This window comes from Melopsittacus undulatus, chromosome 7 (genome assembly GCF_012275295.1).
Source record: "Melopsittacus undulatus isolate bMelUnd1 chromosome 7, bMelUnd1.mat.Z, whole genome shotgun sequence".
Classification (NCBI taxonomy): domain Eukaryota; kingdom Metazoa; phylum Chordata; class Aves; order Psittaciformes; family Psittaculidae; genus Melopsittacus; species Melopsittacus undulatus.
In genome coordinates, this window is record NC_047533.1 from 47,837,449 (window position 1) to 47,852,975 (window position 15,527).

The 15,527-nt window shown below is 37.3% G+C and overlaps 1 protein-coding gene across 2 annotated transcripts in view; it reads left to right on the top strand.

The window, feature by feature from the left end:
* CCSER1 (coiled-coil serine rich protein 1) overlaps positions 1–15,527 on the top strand; it is a 446,682-nt gene that overhangs the window by 172,019 nt on the left and 259,136 nt on the right. For both annotated transcript variants that reach the window (XM_034065046.1, XM_034065047.1), the window contains exon 6: positions 12,971–13,091. In XM_034065046.1, coding sequence (XP_033920937.1) covers positions 12,971–13,091 — 121 coding nt within the window. The remainder of the gene's footprint in view (positions 1–12,970; positions 13,092–15,527) is intronic.

The following is a 15,527-nucleotide window of genomic DNA, read 5'->3' on the forward strand; positions in this document are numbered from 1 at the left end:
GTTTAAAAGATGCAGTATATCTACCTGACCACTAAGTGTCACTCTTTCCTCTTTTAGAATCAAAACCAGAGGAAAGGTGCTGAAATCAAGGTAGAGGGATAATATGTACATTTTCTTCTTATCTGGTCTCCAAATCGTTGATTGCCAATAAAAGAAAAGTGACTAATTTATTCATTGTTTACTTTGCAGTTCTTATGACTTGTAGAATCTGAAAAGACCCAGATTAAGCCGTAGTGGCTGGGATTTAGATGTTGCATTGTTTTGTAGGTTTGGATCACTGCATTCTGTGAAGAACTTCATGGATAACACAAAAGAACAGGAGAAACAAATTAATTTCTTTGTAAATTAGTTTTTTTATTTAATGTTAGGAATTTGAATTACTCCTCATTGATAAGCTTCCTGATGTGTAATGCGCTTAGAGCATTGCAGGCCTGGATGGAGACCACTTTGCTCTGGCTATTTTGTTTCCAGTACAAGTCTATCTGCATGATGCTTCATATGTCCTGTGGTAGCCTGATCTGAAGTTTTTTAGACACATTTTCATATGGGTGCCAAGCACACACACGGTCAATTAACAGACAGTGTGTTATGCAGAGTTATGACCCATGCAGAGGGAAATGTTTTTGGAAGAAATTAAAACCTTGTACTTTTATATCTATTTTTGTGATACATGATTTGTCTTTCACTCCATTGAGCTCTGTGGGGCTGCAATGTAAACTTCAATATCAGATTTGACAGTTACAGAAAGGGGAAGATATAGATAACTTTCTTAAGGAAAACAGCCTCCAAAATACCCCTGTACATTCTAATGTTATTTTTCTTGCCATGATCACTTGTGTAATTAAAAACAGTGACTTACAGGTCAGGATACCTGAAGCATCTGTGTTACACACTTGCTACAAGGGTGACCTTGTTGCAACCAACTTTTGTGACTTTCATAGTTAGGATAGGGGCTTTAGTTCATCAAATTTGGTCTCCTAAATAGCAAAGTGATTATAGTTTGCATAGTTATGCTTCTGATGAACCTTAAAATATATGCTTGACTAGCACACATCTTTCAGAAAGGTATTGGTCGTAACTTTAAACATGTCTAGAGAGAGCCAGCCACCAACTGTATGCTTGTTTGTTTGCTGGTTGGTTATTTTTTTCCCTAGCAGTTTAATTGCTCTTAAAGCTATGTTTGACTTCTGTTAATACCTTTCTTTGTGTTTTCTTTTTTTTTTTTTTTAGAGAGGTCTGAGGTTTTCTCCCATACAGTATCACATACAGCATAACACCACTCTGGCAGGTTTTTGAGAATGTGAGGTGGTAACCAAATAGAGCCTGACTTCACTAACTTCACAGTCATCAATTCTATGTTTGTACAGGCCAAGGCTTGCATTGGACATTTTTGCAGAGGCAGCACATAGAGTCGCTTGTTTGCTGTGAACCAAAAGAGCATTTCAGAGGTATAGATATAGTCTGCATTTTTTTTCTAGGTGTATAATCCTGCATTGGACTCCATTTAAACAGTGCTCAAATCATCCAGTTTAATGGCTCTTCAGGACTGCTAAGCTTGCCTGGCCTACTTGTCATTGTGACCCTGAACCTTTTTGTCAGCTGTAATCTATTCCTTTTTCAATATATATATCTTGAAAGTAAAATACATTGCCCTCGAAACTGGGTTAGATTTCAAGCCTTAGTGATTTTTTTAAATATTTGATCCTATTATAGGAAATGCAAAATAGCATGAGTGTAATGATCAATTGTTTTATTGTTTTCAGACATATGCATCTATTTTACTTGACATATGCTTTATCTGCAGCACAGCAGTCTGTACTACTGAAAATCAATTGAAAAACTTGTGCTTTTATTATGACCATTAATTGGAAGAACTCAGCAGATCACTTATGAACCTGTCACAGCAGTGGCCTCTTCTCTTCAGAGTTTTGCATCAGGGCCATGACATTAAATTTTTGGAAGAACCACAGTATGTACCTGTACCACATGTGAGATCAAATGACCACCTTAGTTTCATTTTGCCTTGAAATCTAGTAAATTATGTGTAACAAACACAATGTGAAACAAGCATAGCAAAGTTTGCAAGCTGTATAAATACCAGAATTTTCAAAATGTAGGCAAAACAAATGGACACACAGTCATGTTCTGTTTCCCATTTTTCTCTGTGGCTCAGGAGGCTTTATACTGTACTCTGTCCACAGCTTTCACTGACCTTTCTTGTCACCTAGCTAACTTGTGAACACTATTTCCCTGGTATTGCATGAAAAGCTGTGTGAACAGCCTAGGAAATTCCTTTGCTGATTGTCTCCTGGTATCCAATTTTTGCTTGCTGATGCAACGTGCCAGTGAAGAGCCTTCACTTTCCAATCCTGTGAACGTAGAAGTGCTCTTCATACACAGGTTTAGCTGATGCCTAGCTGTAGAAGCCCAGAGAGGGAAGGTGTGGTGTATTCTGCCTCATCCTGGGATTTAACCTGCTGTTTCTTAAAACCTCTCCATTTCCGCTTTTGGTTCAGAGGTACATCAATAGATTATATAATGCTGCTGGGTGGTCCCTTTGCTGCTGGACTGTTGAGTGGTAAAACAGTGGGTGATGTTATATCCACTTTCCTCATTTCTCCCCTACTTTGTGGTTACACCGGAGTAGTCAGATGGAGCAGTAGCCAACTGTTTGCTTATGCATGCTGCTACACAAGATTGTTAGGTGGCTGCAGAGACATTTAAGTTGAATTTGCTTTCCTGTAGGATCCTGTATGACCATGTGGGCCAGGCTGCAGCCTACCCCAGGAGAGGTCTGTAATTATTCCAGACAAAAGCTAAAGAATAAGGTGGAATTGACTCTCCCCAATATAAGTTAGTTTTTATTTTCTGAAGAGATTGATTTCATTTGGTATGTGGTGTTGTTAGATTTAGTAAATAGTACCAGAAAATTATGCAGTTTTGACAATTTTAGTTCTAAGAAAAACAAACCGAAATTACTTAAGCACTTAGTGATCTTGAAGTTTCTCAAGGGAGATGTGCAAATATTGGAGTTAACTAAGCTTGGGGCAGTTGGGGCAGATGCAATCCCTAAACAAAAACAGTGACAGCAAAATTTCCTCAAGAGGATTTTTTGTTGTTCTTAAAAAAAGAAGTCCATTACCTTAAAAGAGGCAAAAGTGTGAAATATGTTATTTGTATTTTATAATTAATATGGAAGATGTGTTCCTCAAGAAAAGAGAGGTAGAGCGTTTTTATTATGGATTCTCATCATGTCAATGTCCGGTGTAAATTTCTAGTACACTCTATACGAGTGACTTCTATGATAGAAGGAATGAGTCAGGAGCAGCTCTGACAAATGTGCTATTGTAGGGACTGTTCACTGGCTTGCTTGTCACTGAGACTGACAAAGGCTGTCGTTCTGCAACTGTGAAGACCAACAGCCCTGCCGGCAGCTGTACCTTGTGCTCCTGCTAGTGGTTGCCAGTATGGTTATAATGGAAAGCCAAATAGCCTTGTACTCGTGCAAAACAATAATACCTCACATGATTTTCCTGTTGACATTTTGTTATTAGAAACTGCAAGGAGAGTTGACATTGTGATTTTATTTACTAATTTCTCTTGGGAAACTTGCTTTTGGAGGTTTATCTGTGTATTAATTGTTTAAATTAATTTCTTGTGACTACAGCCATTCAATATGAACAGCAATAAGTTAATGTTGCTTGCCTGTCAGTCTTTATTTCAGTTATGCCAAGAATAATAGTTTAAACCAAGAGACTATACTCGTGGAAATGCTTGCTATTGAGTTTTGACAGTTTTACTTGCGGTGAATGACAGTTGAAAATATTGTTGTTAGAGTAGTCATTTCTTCAGGGATTTGTATTGTGCCTACAGAAATGCCCTGCAGGTCTTTTTATATTCTTCCTTTTAAGATGCCAGTGTCATAGTCACTCTTGTTTCTCTCAAAGGCTTAAAGAGGCTTGTTTCTCTCATAGCTTAAAGAGAAACCCAAACGTGATCAAAATGGAACTAAACCCATTATTCTTCTCTTGGCTAAAAAGGGAACTTAGAGGCAGTCAGCTGTTGTACCTGGTGAAATCCCTATTGGAATTTCCTCCATCTTTAGGAAGAGAGAGAAGGTTTTCCTAGTTTCTTGTATCTTATGGCTATTATCAGGGGGTGGTTTTATCTTCCATCTGAAATTGGCAGTTTCAGCAATACCTCTTACGTTCTTACTGGAAAAATGCAGGTCTTGGCAGTTCAGTTTTCTTCCATCAGCTGGGACTGTGGTGTTTTTCTTCGTTATTTCCTGGTGAGAGTTCCTGCAAGCAGCCTCATACTTTGTGGTTCCACAGTCAGGAGGACCAAGGGATCTCAGAAGTCAGGCTTGCATATAGGCCAAGAATAGTAGATTCTAGGTCTGAGTAGAGCATCAGAGGTCTGGGTGAGCCACCTTTGCCCCATGAACCTACCTGCAGCTGTTTTCTATGATAAAGTAATTTAACCAGTTATCTTCAAAACCTCTTTGTGAATATACCAATACACTTATTTGTACCACGTGGTGATTATTACTGTGTATCCTAGACTGAATGACTAAGCCTCCACATTTTAGTCTAATGGATATTCATAGCATTCAATTATGAGACTTCCTGCAGTTTGTCAGAATTAGATTTGATTGTTGGGACTCAGATCATTAGTCTTTCATCATAACCTTTCCCTGATTTATACATGTGTTCTTCATTAATGTTCATGTCACAAAACAAATCACAGACTACAGTGCTAAAGATACAAGTCTGAGACATCACTCTGAACTGATAGTGTTGTCAAAAGCTAATGAGAGTTAGTTTAGAAGTCCTAATGTTAACACTATACCAATGCTTTTTGATATTGAGAAGCAATTGATACCTACTGGATTTAGCATATGTTTTTATTTTTAAAGATTTTTTTTCCAATGTAAAAAGCATGTGTAAGCTGCTTGAAACAACATTTGTGTTAAATAGTTCACTGTGATTAAGAAAGTATTTTAGAAGTAGCCTCAGTCATAAATGGATGTACATAGAATATTTTAGGTGTACCGTAGTTACAGCTGAAGAACTAATCTACTTCTAAGAATGTAATTATAGCTTTGCCTGTTGTTGCCACAGTGATTCATCATTGCAGGAACTGCAACAAAGAGTGGTTGTTAATGGAGAAGTTAGAAGGGTGGCCATAGATATGAAACAGATCTTATATGGGAACAAATACAAATGCAGATTCTGCAGCTTTTAAAATAGATAACTAGCAAAGCATCTAAAAGAAGCCAGTAAAATCCTGAGTGGAAGTGAAGGGGGAATTGTGCATTGTCTTTTCCAGTACTAAAATTGGGAGAATCCAATGAAATCAGCTGGTGAGAAATTTAAAGTGGGCTAATAGAAATATTTCTTCATCTAAGCTATAGTTTAGCTTTGGAACTCTACCAGGACATTGTGGATGCTACAGTTTCACTCAAGAATGAAAGTAATTTAACTAAATCACAAAATTCATAATAATCATGAGGGATTAGTGACCATAGGCACAACCCCTCTGTTTAAGCAGGTCTATGAGTCATTGTAAACTGGGTGAGGCTCTTTGAGAAGACTCTGAACAGGAGTTAAGGTAATACCTTTGTCCTTCTCAAGAGAGAGCAAGCTAAAACCATTCTGTGAATACAGTGTACTTGACAGAAAATGTGCAAGAAGTGGATCACCATTGTCATTATTATCTAGGTGATCATTTTATCAGTGTTTCCATGACTTACCATGTCTGTAGGGTCTTTAGGTGATATGGGAATGCATTTCCATTCAGTATCAATGGTAATGGCAGCATTCTATTAAGCATGACTATTAAAAGAAGCAGCATTTGCTGCTTTTTACAGTTGAATTTCTTATACAAAGAGTACAAGTCAGTAGGCCCAAATTTCACACATGGCTATTACTGTAACAGTGGCTTGTGACAACAAACAAACTTGGGATACAGAAGCAAGATAAGCACTGCAGAAATGGTGCAATGTTAGAAGAATTCCATAGTTCCTGCTGTGCACTGCATTATGTACCCTTTACCTTTGGGTGCCAGAGTGAATAATGCCAAGTAGATGCGTGTGCAGCCTTTGTGAATACTACGAAAGAGCCAGGAAACATAAGAACCTGATATCAAGTAATTCATTTGCCCATAATGGGCCTATAATTGTTGCTATTACAAAATTTCTGATTGTGTTTATGCTGTGTTTAAGAATTGGGCCTGTGGTTTTATTGCAGAATCATTACAGCAAATCCTTTGGGGACTGTGAGTGTATAGCCTCATTCTCTTAAGTATTCATTTGGCCAATATCATGAAATGTAGCTGTTTCTAAGGGATAAGAGGCTCTAGAATAACTGTTGAACTAATAATAAAATGGAGATCCATTTAGTTTCATTTTTCCCCTCAAAGACCATAATAAAATCTGGAATCAAGCAGGAAAATTAGGCTTTTTTATTTTTTTTATATTATTATTAGGTTTTTTTTAAAAGTAGATGAGCAGAAATGGCTTTCATGCGAAGTACCTTGACCTTTTGTGTTGCTTTAAAGAGACTGAAAATCTCCTTGGGCTTTAGGGTTTAATAACCAAATATTGAAAGACTTTGTTGTTTCTGGGGTTGAGAAAGAGGATATGGAACTGAAATCATATACTTGAATTTGCTGAAGTGTTTCATGCAGGTGATGTTTGGGGTTCAGGAAGAGACAGATCTGAACAGTGGTTCCTTCCTGAGCCCGCTGAGTGAAAGAAGACTATCAGATGACATGTCTATGCAGTGAGGAAGGGATTAGCATGGTGATTGACCACAGTTCTTACTGGACATACCAGAATTCATAAACTAGACTTCCAGATCTGCTTTTATAAACTCTGTCTAATGTCAGCAGATTTCCTGGAAAAATAAGCTGGAGTTCTGTGTTCCACATACTCCTTTTTTTCTTTCATCAGCTCTTCACTCATCTTCAAAACTAGACTAATCTACAAAATACATTTGCAGTAGATCTTCTATTCCTGTCTCATTTGGAACAGTTTTGTCCTGTGTTTCCCTTATCTGAAAAACCTGCATGTGGCTTGCAGCTCCTGTCCTTTTCAGAGAGCCTCAGAGGGTGGCTCATTTCTTAAGCTTCATCATGGCAGAGATGTGTTTAGGAAAGTAACAAAATATAAGTTTGCACTGAAAATTTGTGCTGTGGAGCAATGAAAATGTTATCTTCTGGCTTTCAGTAGTAAAAGGAATATGTGAGTGGATACTTTGGATCCAGACATTGTTCCAAATGCGTCAGTCCCCTGTCTCCTGCAGTGGCAGTTGATGGATACTTCAGGGGAAGGCATTTAGTGCCTTCTATGCTCCTGGCTCGTCGCCTAGGTTGTTTTTTTTTAACCATAGCAGAAGGGGTTTTGATGTAAAACAGCAGCTGTTTCCAGATTTCATCTGTCTCTTGAATGATGGGAGCTGATTATTTTAAACTTTGCAGGCACAAATGTAAATACTTTGAATTGTCAGAAGTGCCCAGCTTTTTAAAATTCAGAAGTACTTCACTGTTTTCGTCTCTTTTTGTCATGAATCCCTTATGCTTCATTACACACTGCATATGAACATTTCCCTTCTGTTTTCTCTAAGCAGGTAGTACTTGCTGATAATTTCATGTAACCATCATTTGAATCTTGTGTCAAGGGAGACTTTATTTTTTTTTGATAGAGTGGTAATGACCAGATTTTCTCTTTCCATTAAAAAAAAAAGTAAAAACAAAAAAAAGTAAAAACAAAAAAATAAAAAAAATGTGTACAATTAACAGTGTTTGAAATAGACACTGTAAATTACACCCCGAGAGCTTAAACATCTTTTTATTCTCCAGAGAGATACATTCTATTCTGTAGCAGTTGAAGGCTTTTTCCTGGCCTACTATTTAGGGAATTAAGATTTTTTTTCACTGGTTGGTTCAAAGTAGAAGAAAAGTGCCTAATTTGTCATTTTCATTTTTCTTAAAAGGAATAGCAGAAGGGAAAAATGAAAAAAAAAAAGCTAATGTTTTTCTTCTCCAGATGTAGAGATCTGTTTTGATAGTGAATGATGTTCTGGGACTGGTTAAACTGGCTAGGGTAAATCCAAGCCAGCACTCCTAGTGATTAATATATGGGGTACTTTTAAAACACTTGGCAATGGAAGAAAACAAACAGTATGCATCATTAAAGTGTAAATTGAAAAATCTGGGGAGAAATTATGCAACTTCAGAAGCAGTACAGGTCTGTCATAATGGTGTTTTGTGAAGTTAAACTGTTTTCTCCTTCTGTAGAGTTTCCTTTATATGACTTGTAGTTAGTGTCTTTTATTTCATGCAGAAAATTATGTTCCTTTAATGATAATGCACAGTAAAGATATTCCTGCAATTGCATAATTTCACTACAGCTATTGGCTGGTTCATATAATGGTTGAATTGTGAATAAAGGAGATGCAATGGTACTGAAAAAAAAATCTCACATGCAAATTACTTCTTTTTCAGGAGGTATTCAGTGTGCAATATGTTCTGAGATACTAAATAATGGTCTCTTAAAGAAATTTCTGCAGGTGGTATAAAATTAGCTGATTGTTTTCTTTGATGTTGCTACCTTGTACAGTTTTTTTTGTGCTTCCAGAGGTATGTGGTAGCAAGTGTGATGATAAACCTCTACCTACAATTTGTACTTAATGCTTGTGTGCCATTGTAAAAATGTAGCAGATGGGAAATTTTCTTACTGGTTTTGTTATTGGAGCAGTGGATATTGTGTAAGGCTTTCAATGCTGCCTCCTGTAAGATACCTATAGGCAAGCTGTTGATGTATGGGCTGGGTGAGCAGAGAGTGAGATGGATTGAAAACTGGCTGAATGGCTGGACCCAGAGGGTGGTGAGCATGGAATTAACTTGCACACTCATGTTAGGAATAGTATAATAGATTTTTACAAACACCAACTTAGATGATTGGAAATTCTGTTTTTCTCTATTTTCCTTAACAATTCATGTGGCAAAGTTAAATTTATAAAGTTTTTGCTGGTTGTTAAAGTGCAAGTTGGACACAGGAAGATTTATGGTTAAAAGGGGTAATCCCTTAGTGTAATTGTTTGCTATTCTGAATTTTGTAGTATTTTGAGGATAAAATAAATTTAGATTAATGAAGACTGTGGTGTGCAGACATCACTAATGGGCTTTCTGGGGGTTAATATAAGCCACTTGTGGATAAAAAATGAAGGTGTAGAAAAGAAACTACCCTTAAGAGAAGTTTGAAGTGTAAAATAAAAGCCATCTCCTTAATTAAAACAGTGCCTTTCACCATCAGTGTTAAAATTGAGAGTCCACATTCAAGTACATTCTCATTATTTTAATGCAAGTTATGAACAGATAATAAGAGAATACACTCCAGTAGGTGAAAATTACTTGCTGCTGTGTTGTCACTATTTCATGACATTTTAGTTAATTATACTGTCGCATAATGACTTATGACTATATACACAGAGACTTGAGATTAAGAGAGGAACTGTAGTGGTTTTCAAAAGCCAGACCAAAAAGTATCACTGTCTACGATGGGAGGATAAAAAATTCAGTGAGCTCAGATCACTGGATGACCATTGGGTTTGTCTTCAGCTGTAAATTTAGGGGATTTTACAACTCCTGTATAGGATTAATTATTAAACAAAAGCAATTTCACAGTTTTATTCCTTCATGAAATTTCTGTAGAGGGTATGTCGTGGTTTAAACCAAGCCGCACAGCTTGTGTACTCACTCCCCCCCTTGCTCCCCCAACTCCTGGAGAGTTGGGAAGGAGAATCCAAAGAATGTAGCTCCCACAAGTTGAGATAAGAACAGTTTAGTAACTAAGGTGTAACACCAATCACTACTGCTGCCAGTAATAATAATAATGATAATGATAAAGGAAATAACAAGTGAAGAGAATACAACACCAGCCACCGACCCATAACTCACCCCACCCTGCCCGACCGAGCACTGACCGATACTGCCTCCATCCCCCCAGAGTCCCAGCCCTTCCGGGTAAATCTTGGTTACATCCTGGGCATGATGAGCTGTGGTATGGAATTCCTCTTTGGCTAGCCTAGGTTAGGTGTCCTGTCTCTACTTCCTCCTGGCCTCCCCTCCTCCCTGGCAGAGTGTGAGGCTCAGAAAAGTCCTTGGCCAGAGCAAACATTTGAGCAGTAACTCAAAACATACTTGCTATCAGCACCATTCCCAGCCTGAAATTCAAAACACAGCGCTGCACCAGCTACCAAGGAGATAACATGACTGCTACTGCTGGACCCAGGACAGGGTAGGAAAGTAGCAGTGTTGTGTTACTTGTGATTTCCTGTTTTATCTTTCTTTGTAATTACCCTGATGGACAGTAACTGATCTAGAGAGAATCCTAACCTGTGATGCTTCCATAGTCACCAGACCTTTTCTGAGTTCTAAAGTAACAACTAGATATTCAAGTGGTATCACAAGTGGGATGGGAGGGAGAATCAATAAAATGGTAAAACCCATGGGTTGAAATAAGAACAGTTTAATAATTGAAATAAAGCAAAATTCTATAATAATAATGATGATGCAAAGGCAAATAGAGAGAGGAATAAAATTCAAGAAGGGATGCACAGTGCAGTTGCTCACTGCCTGCTGACTGATTCCCAGTCAGTACTCAACCAGCTATTAGTGGCTTATGACCCAAGTCCCCCTAGTTAATAAACTGGGCATGATGTGCTGTGATATGGAATACCTCTTTGGCTAGTTTGGGTCAGAGGTCCTGTCTCTGGGTCCTCCAGGTTTCTTGTGCCCCTCCTCACTGGCAGAGCATGAGAGGCTTAAAAATCCTTGATCAGGGTAAGTGCTACTGAGCAACAACTGAAAACATCGGTGTGTTACCAGCATTGTTCTCAGACTAAAGCTGAAATACAGCACTGCACCAGCTACTAGGAGGACACTTGTCTCTATCCCAGCCCTTTGACAGACCTATCTTTTTATAATACTTTGGCTGCAAATCAAGAGTCAAATAGACATAAATATTATTATCTGTACATTTTCAGTTACTGGTTGTAGTGAGAAGATACTATTTTGTACATTACTTGGTGCCCACCAAAAAGCACCTTGCTACTACATGGTGTGCTGGTTACATGTAACAGTGAGATGTAGAATAAAAATCACATAAAGTTCTTTTTTTCATTTTTAGTCTCTCCAATTCAATGTATTTTGTATTAGCTTTCTCCTTAATTTGTTATGCATGGAGCTGTAATGTATATCCTACTTCCATACCTGTAGGCAATATAGTGTGTTCTCTTTGGGTATGACCGTGTTTTGGAGCTGGGTGTCTATAACAGTGACAAACTTTTGAGTAATGTTGATTCAAAAGAAAAATGAAGGTAAGTTTTCAGTACTGGTCACCTTATTGTCTTAGTCTCTTAGCACAATGTGCATGTTAATATTTAAATTACCAGCAAAAACAGTGCTGGAGAACATTGAATGTAATTACAAGTACTTCTTTCTGCTAGAATCTACCTGTGCTCTGCTATTTGTGCTCCTTGCTCAATAGCTCAGAATTGCTCTGAAAACAAAAAGACCTTTGCACTTTTCCAGACTTTGTCTAAACATCTAACACTACTCTGACATGTTCCTTAAAATCTACTCAATAGCCACCTTAAAGCACCAGTTATCATTCCAGGGTATTCATCAGGCATGCAGTATATCTTGTTGATGTGCATTGAATTCATGCTGAATATAATTTGAGTGCTGAGGTTAAAATACTACAGTTAGTTGTTCTTGACCCAGTCAAGGCAAGATGGATGAAGTTTTGTTCCAGTTTTGCTTCTCTTATAAGAGGAGCATAGGCTGTGCAAAAGGCACATTGTCTGTGGGCAATGTGGAGGCACATAATTGTGGAGGGTAGAAGGCAGGAAAGTCTTCAGAAAGAAGTTTTCTACTGGTAAGTTAATGTCAGAGTTCAATATTCTCAACTGTCACAGTCTTGTATAAATATATCTGCTTGTAAAATAGGTTCTTTCTGGTTCTGAATTGCTGAGAGCTTGTTTTGATTATCCTTGTTTTACAGGATGCTACACCTATGTTATTGGCTATGTATGTGTATGCCATAAAGCAGTTCTCTGTTATACATATAAAATGTCATGTGACTTTCTACTTAAAAAGATAGGTCACCACATTTCTTCTTGTTTGTATTTGACATGTAATACTACCATAAATGTATAATATAAGAAGCTGCTGTGCTTTGTTCAGTATAACCAGCTCTTAATTCCAGCTTTTATTTGGCTCATAAAGGTACCCCTTGGTTGTAAAAGAAATCTATACCTTCAAAATCTGTAGGAGTGGTGACTGCTGAGTGCTAAATTGCTAGTGACCCTTGCAATTTAGAATGGATACAACTTCTAAGAAATATAGTTGTCTGTTTGTAGGTCAGGGACTTTTGGGTATTCATTTATTAGTGCTAATTGAGTCAGATGCTTTGCTAAAATACACAATAATTCTTCTAGCTCTAAATATTGTCTAAGTCATCATCTGGCACAGTAAGACATAGATAATTTATGTTAACAGAAGTAATGAATCAATATATCAGATATCACTCCTAGGCCATTTGGATTTGGCTTTTTCTGGATTAAAGTGAGATGTAATGGTTAAAAAAAATCACTAATCATGTTTTCTTGAGTCTATTTTCTTACAAAATCTGAAATTTTTGTAGGTAGGAGTTTTGTCTGAAAACCATAAGGCTCAGACACACTGATGAGCTCAAGCACATTGACATCAGATCAAGTAAAACTTCAGGAAATGTGAAAACCAACAAAATTTTCATTTCAGGTGACCACAGTAAAGTCTGATTAATCTTTTGTATTTTTGTTTTATCACAGTATGACTTAATTATATCTATCTTTTCTCCTCAGGCATTTAAAATGCAAACTGAGTTCACTCTTTAACATTGAAATTTTTTTTATCATTGCAGTTTGCCGGGAAGACTCATACCAGTCGATAGTCTCATGTGCTGCTGTCGTACTTACCCCTGTAGAGTCAGCAGTGGATACAAGGAAAAAAGAACAGACAATAATGCCTGATGTGTCTAAAAAGTGAGTTATTCAAATAACGTTGTCTTTTACAAGTGCAGTCTAAACACTAGTGCAGATTCTTTCTTGTGGATATGCATATACACCTCCTTTCTGTTTCATCAGTGGTTGCACAGGCATTTCCAAAAGCAGAAATTGGACCGAGGCTGTGCTGCTTCTTTTGTTCAGTAGCCTACATTTTTTTCCCAAGCCTTTTGGTAATGAGGTACATAGAGGGAATTTGCATTTATGCCCTGATAAATCGTCTTTTTAACGAGTTCAAGATTCTGTTTATTATTAACAAGGTTAAGATGATTCTTTTTATTTAAATAGTCCTTTCATTCTTGCACAGTTTTTTTAGTCAGTAGCTGCTTTTTAGAAAGAATGGAATTCCGAAATGCTCTGCTCATCTGAGATGTTTCAGTATTTTTCAGTGACTATTTTACTCCTGTGATACTAGATTTGATGGCATCTTCAGAAGTGTTTTAGTGGTCTTCCAAGGAAGTGATATTTAATTAAATAGGCTGTAATTTGGTATCTTGCATTAGATGAGAATCATGTCTACAGCTTGCACTGTAACATTTGTCTTGCAACACCAGGAAGGATGGTTGTATCTTAACAGTTGAATCCTGAGAGAATGAAAATAACTTTTTTAACATTAAAAGAAAAAAAACTATAATAAAACTGTAAAAAAAAACAACACAAGCTTGGGTCTCTGCATTTTAGAGTGTGGAAGGTAATTAAGACATAACAATGGATAATATGACATCATTATTGGCCTTACCATTTATATTTAGTTTTTACTTCTCTAGGTATATGGAAATTTAGCTTTGAACTTGTCTATAAAGTCCTGGCTTGCATGCCTATTACTGTAAGAAAATGAAGATGTCTCCTTAATCCTTCCCCCAAAAACCAGAAAACAAACTCCCAAAACAAAACTCCCAAAACAAAAGCAAAACCCCAAACCCCCTGGATGGATTGTATTAGATTAGATTAGATTAGATTAGATAAAATGTGGTTTTGGTACAGATCTGTGGCTTAAATCTGTATCTGACTATGGTGTCTTTTTCAATCTGGTGATAAGCCCATTTAGTCTACCCGTACTTAAAATTTAACACAGTACATTGCCTATCATCTGGGTATTATTTCAATGACTTAGTGTTTGAAATACTGTCAGCATCTAATTGTTTCAAAGTTTCTGTCAGATGGCTCTCTGAATGCGAAAGGACTGGGAAGGCAATGGGCTGTGAAATACTGTGCTGAAATCCAGAATAATTTCTGTGGTTAGTTTAAACAGCATAGCACACTTATACTTTCTCTAGCACTAAAAGGCAAACATGAATTGTTGTTTGATTAGATTTTTCCTTTACCATCAGCAGTTTCAGCATTTCATAATCCTTTATGAATTCAAGGTAAGGAAACTCCTGTATTTGTTTAGCATGTGCTTGAAAGCTGAATGATGCCATCTCCTAGAGTTTTTTTTATCTTCACTTTATTGGTAATAGCAAGTACATTAACCTGCTTTCTGCTGTGCTTGGTTTTTAATTTTTTTTAATTTACATCTTGACAAGTGAGATCTTCTAAGCATATGGACTTAAATAATGCTTGTCTTACGCACGTAAAGGTCTCAGAAACATGCTCTAACCTTTGCTACTCTTCCAATTTTCACATCTAAAAATGAGAGTCATGGCTCTGGAATTGTTCTGAAATAAACCAAGCTTGTGCTTAAACAGATTAAATATGTTAAAACCTCTTCACATGAAACAGAATGATTGTATTTAGTATCTTTAAACCAACATTTCTTACCAGTGTAATGGAAATTTCCAGCAAGATGTTTCTGCTTAAACTTTTGCATGTTGTTAGAACATCATTAGAGTAAATATTGTAGAAACCTTCAAACTAATTGTAGGGGGTGAAAGAATACAGCAAGCAAGAAAACCTCAAGCATTGTGAAACATCAGCATACCTTGCACTTCTCTCATTTCACCCTGTGTTTTCTACATTTGTTTTAATGGGATCAAAACAGATCCCACTTCTTTTGTCTAAATATCATAGAATCATAGAATAGTTAGGGTTGGAAAGGACCTCAAAATCATCTAGTTCCAACCCCTCTGCCGTGGGCAGGGATACCTCACACTAAACCATGTCACCCAATGCTCTGTCCAGCCTGTCTTTGAACACTGCCAGGGATGGAGCATTCACAACTTCCTTGGGCAACCCATTCTAGTGCCTCATCACCCTTACAGTAAAGAATTTCTTCCTTATATCCAATCTAAACCTCCCATGTTTAAGTTTCAACCCGTTACCTCTTGTCCTATCACTACAGTCCCTAATGAATAGTCCCTCCCCAGCATCCCTGTAGGCCCCCTTCAGATACTGGAAGGCTGCTATGAGGTCTCCACGCAGCCTTCTCTCCTCCAGGCTGAACAGCCCCAACTCTCTCAGCCTATCTTCATATGG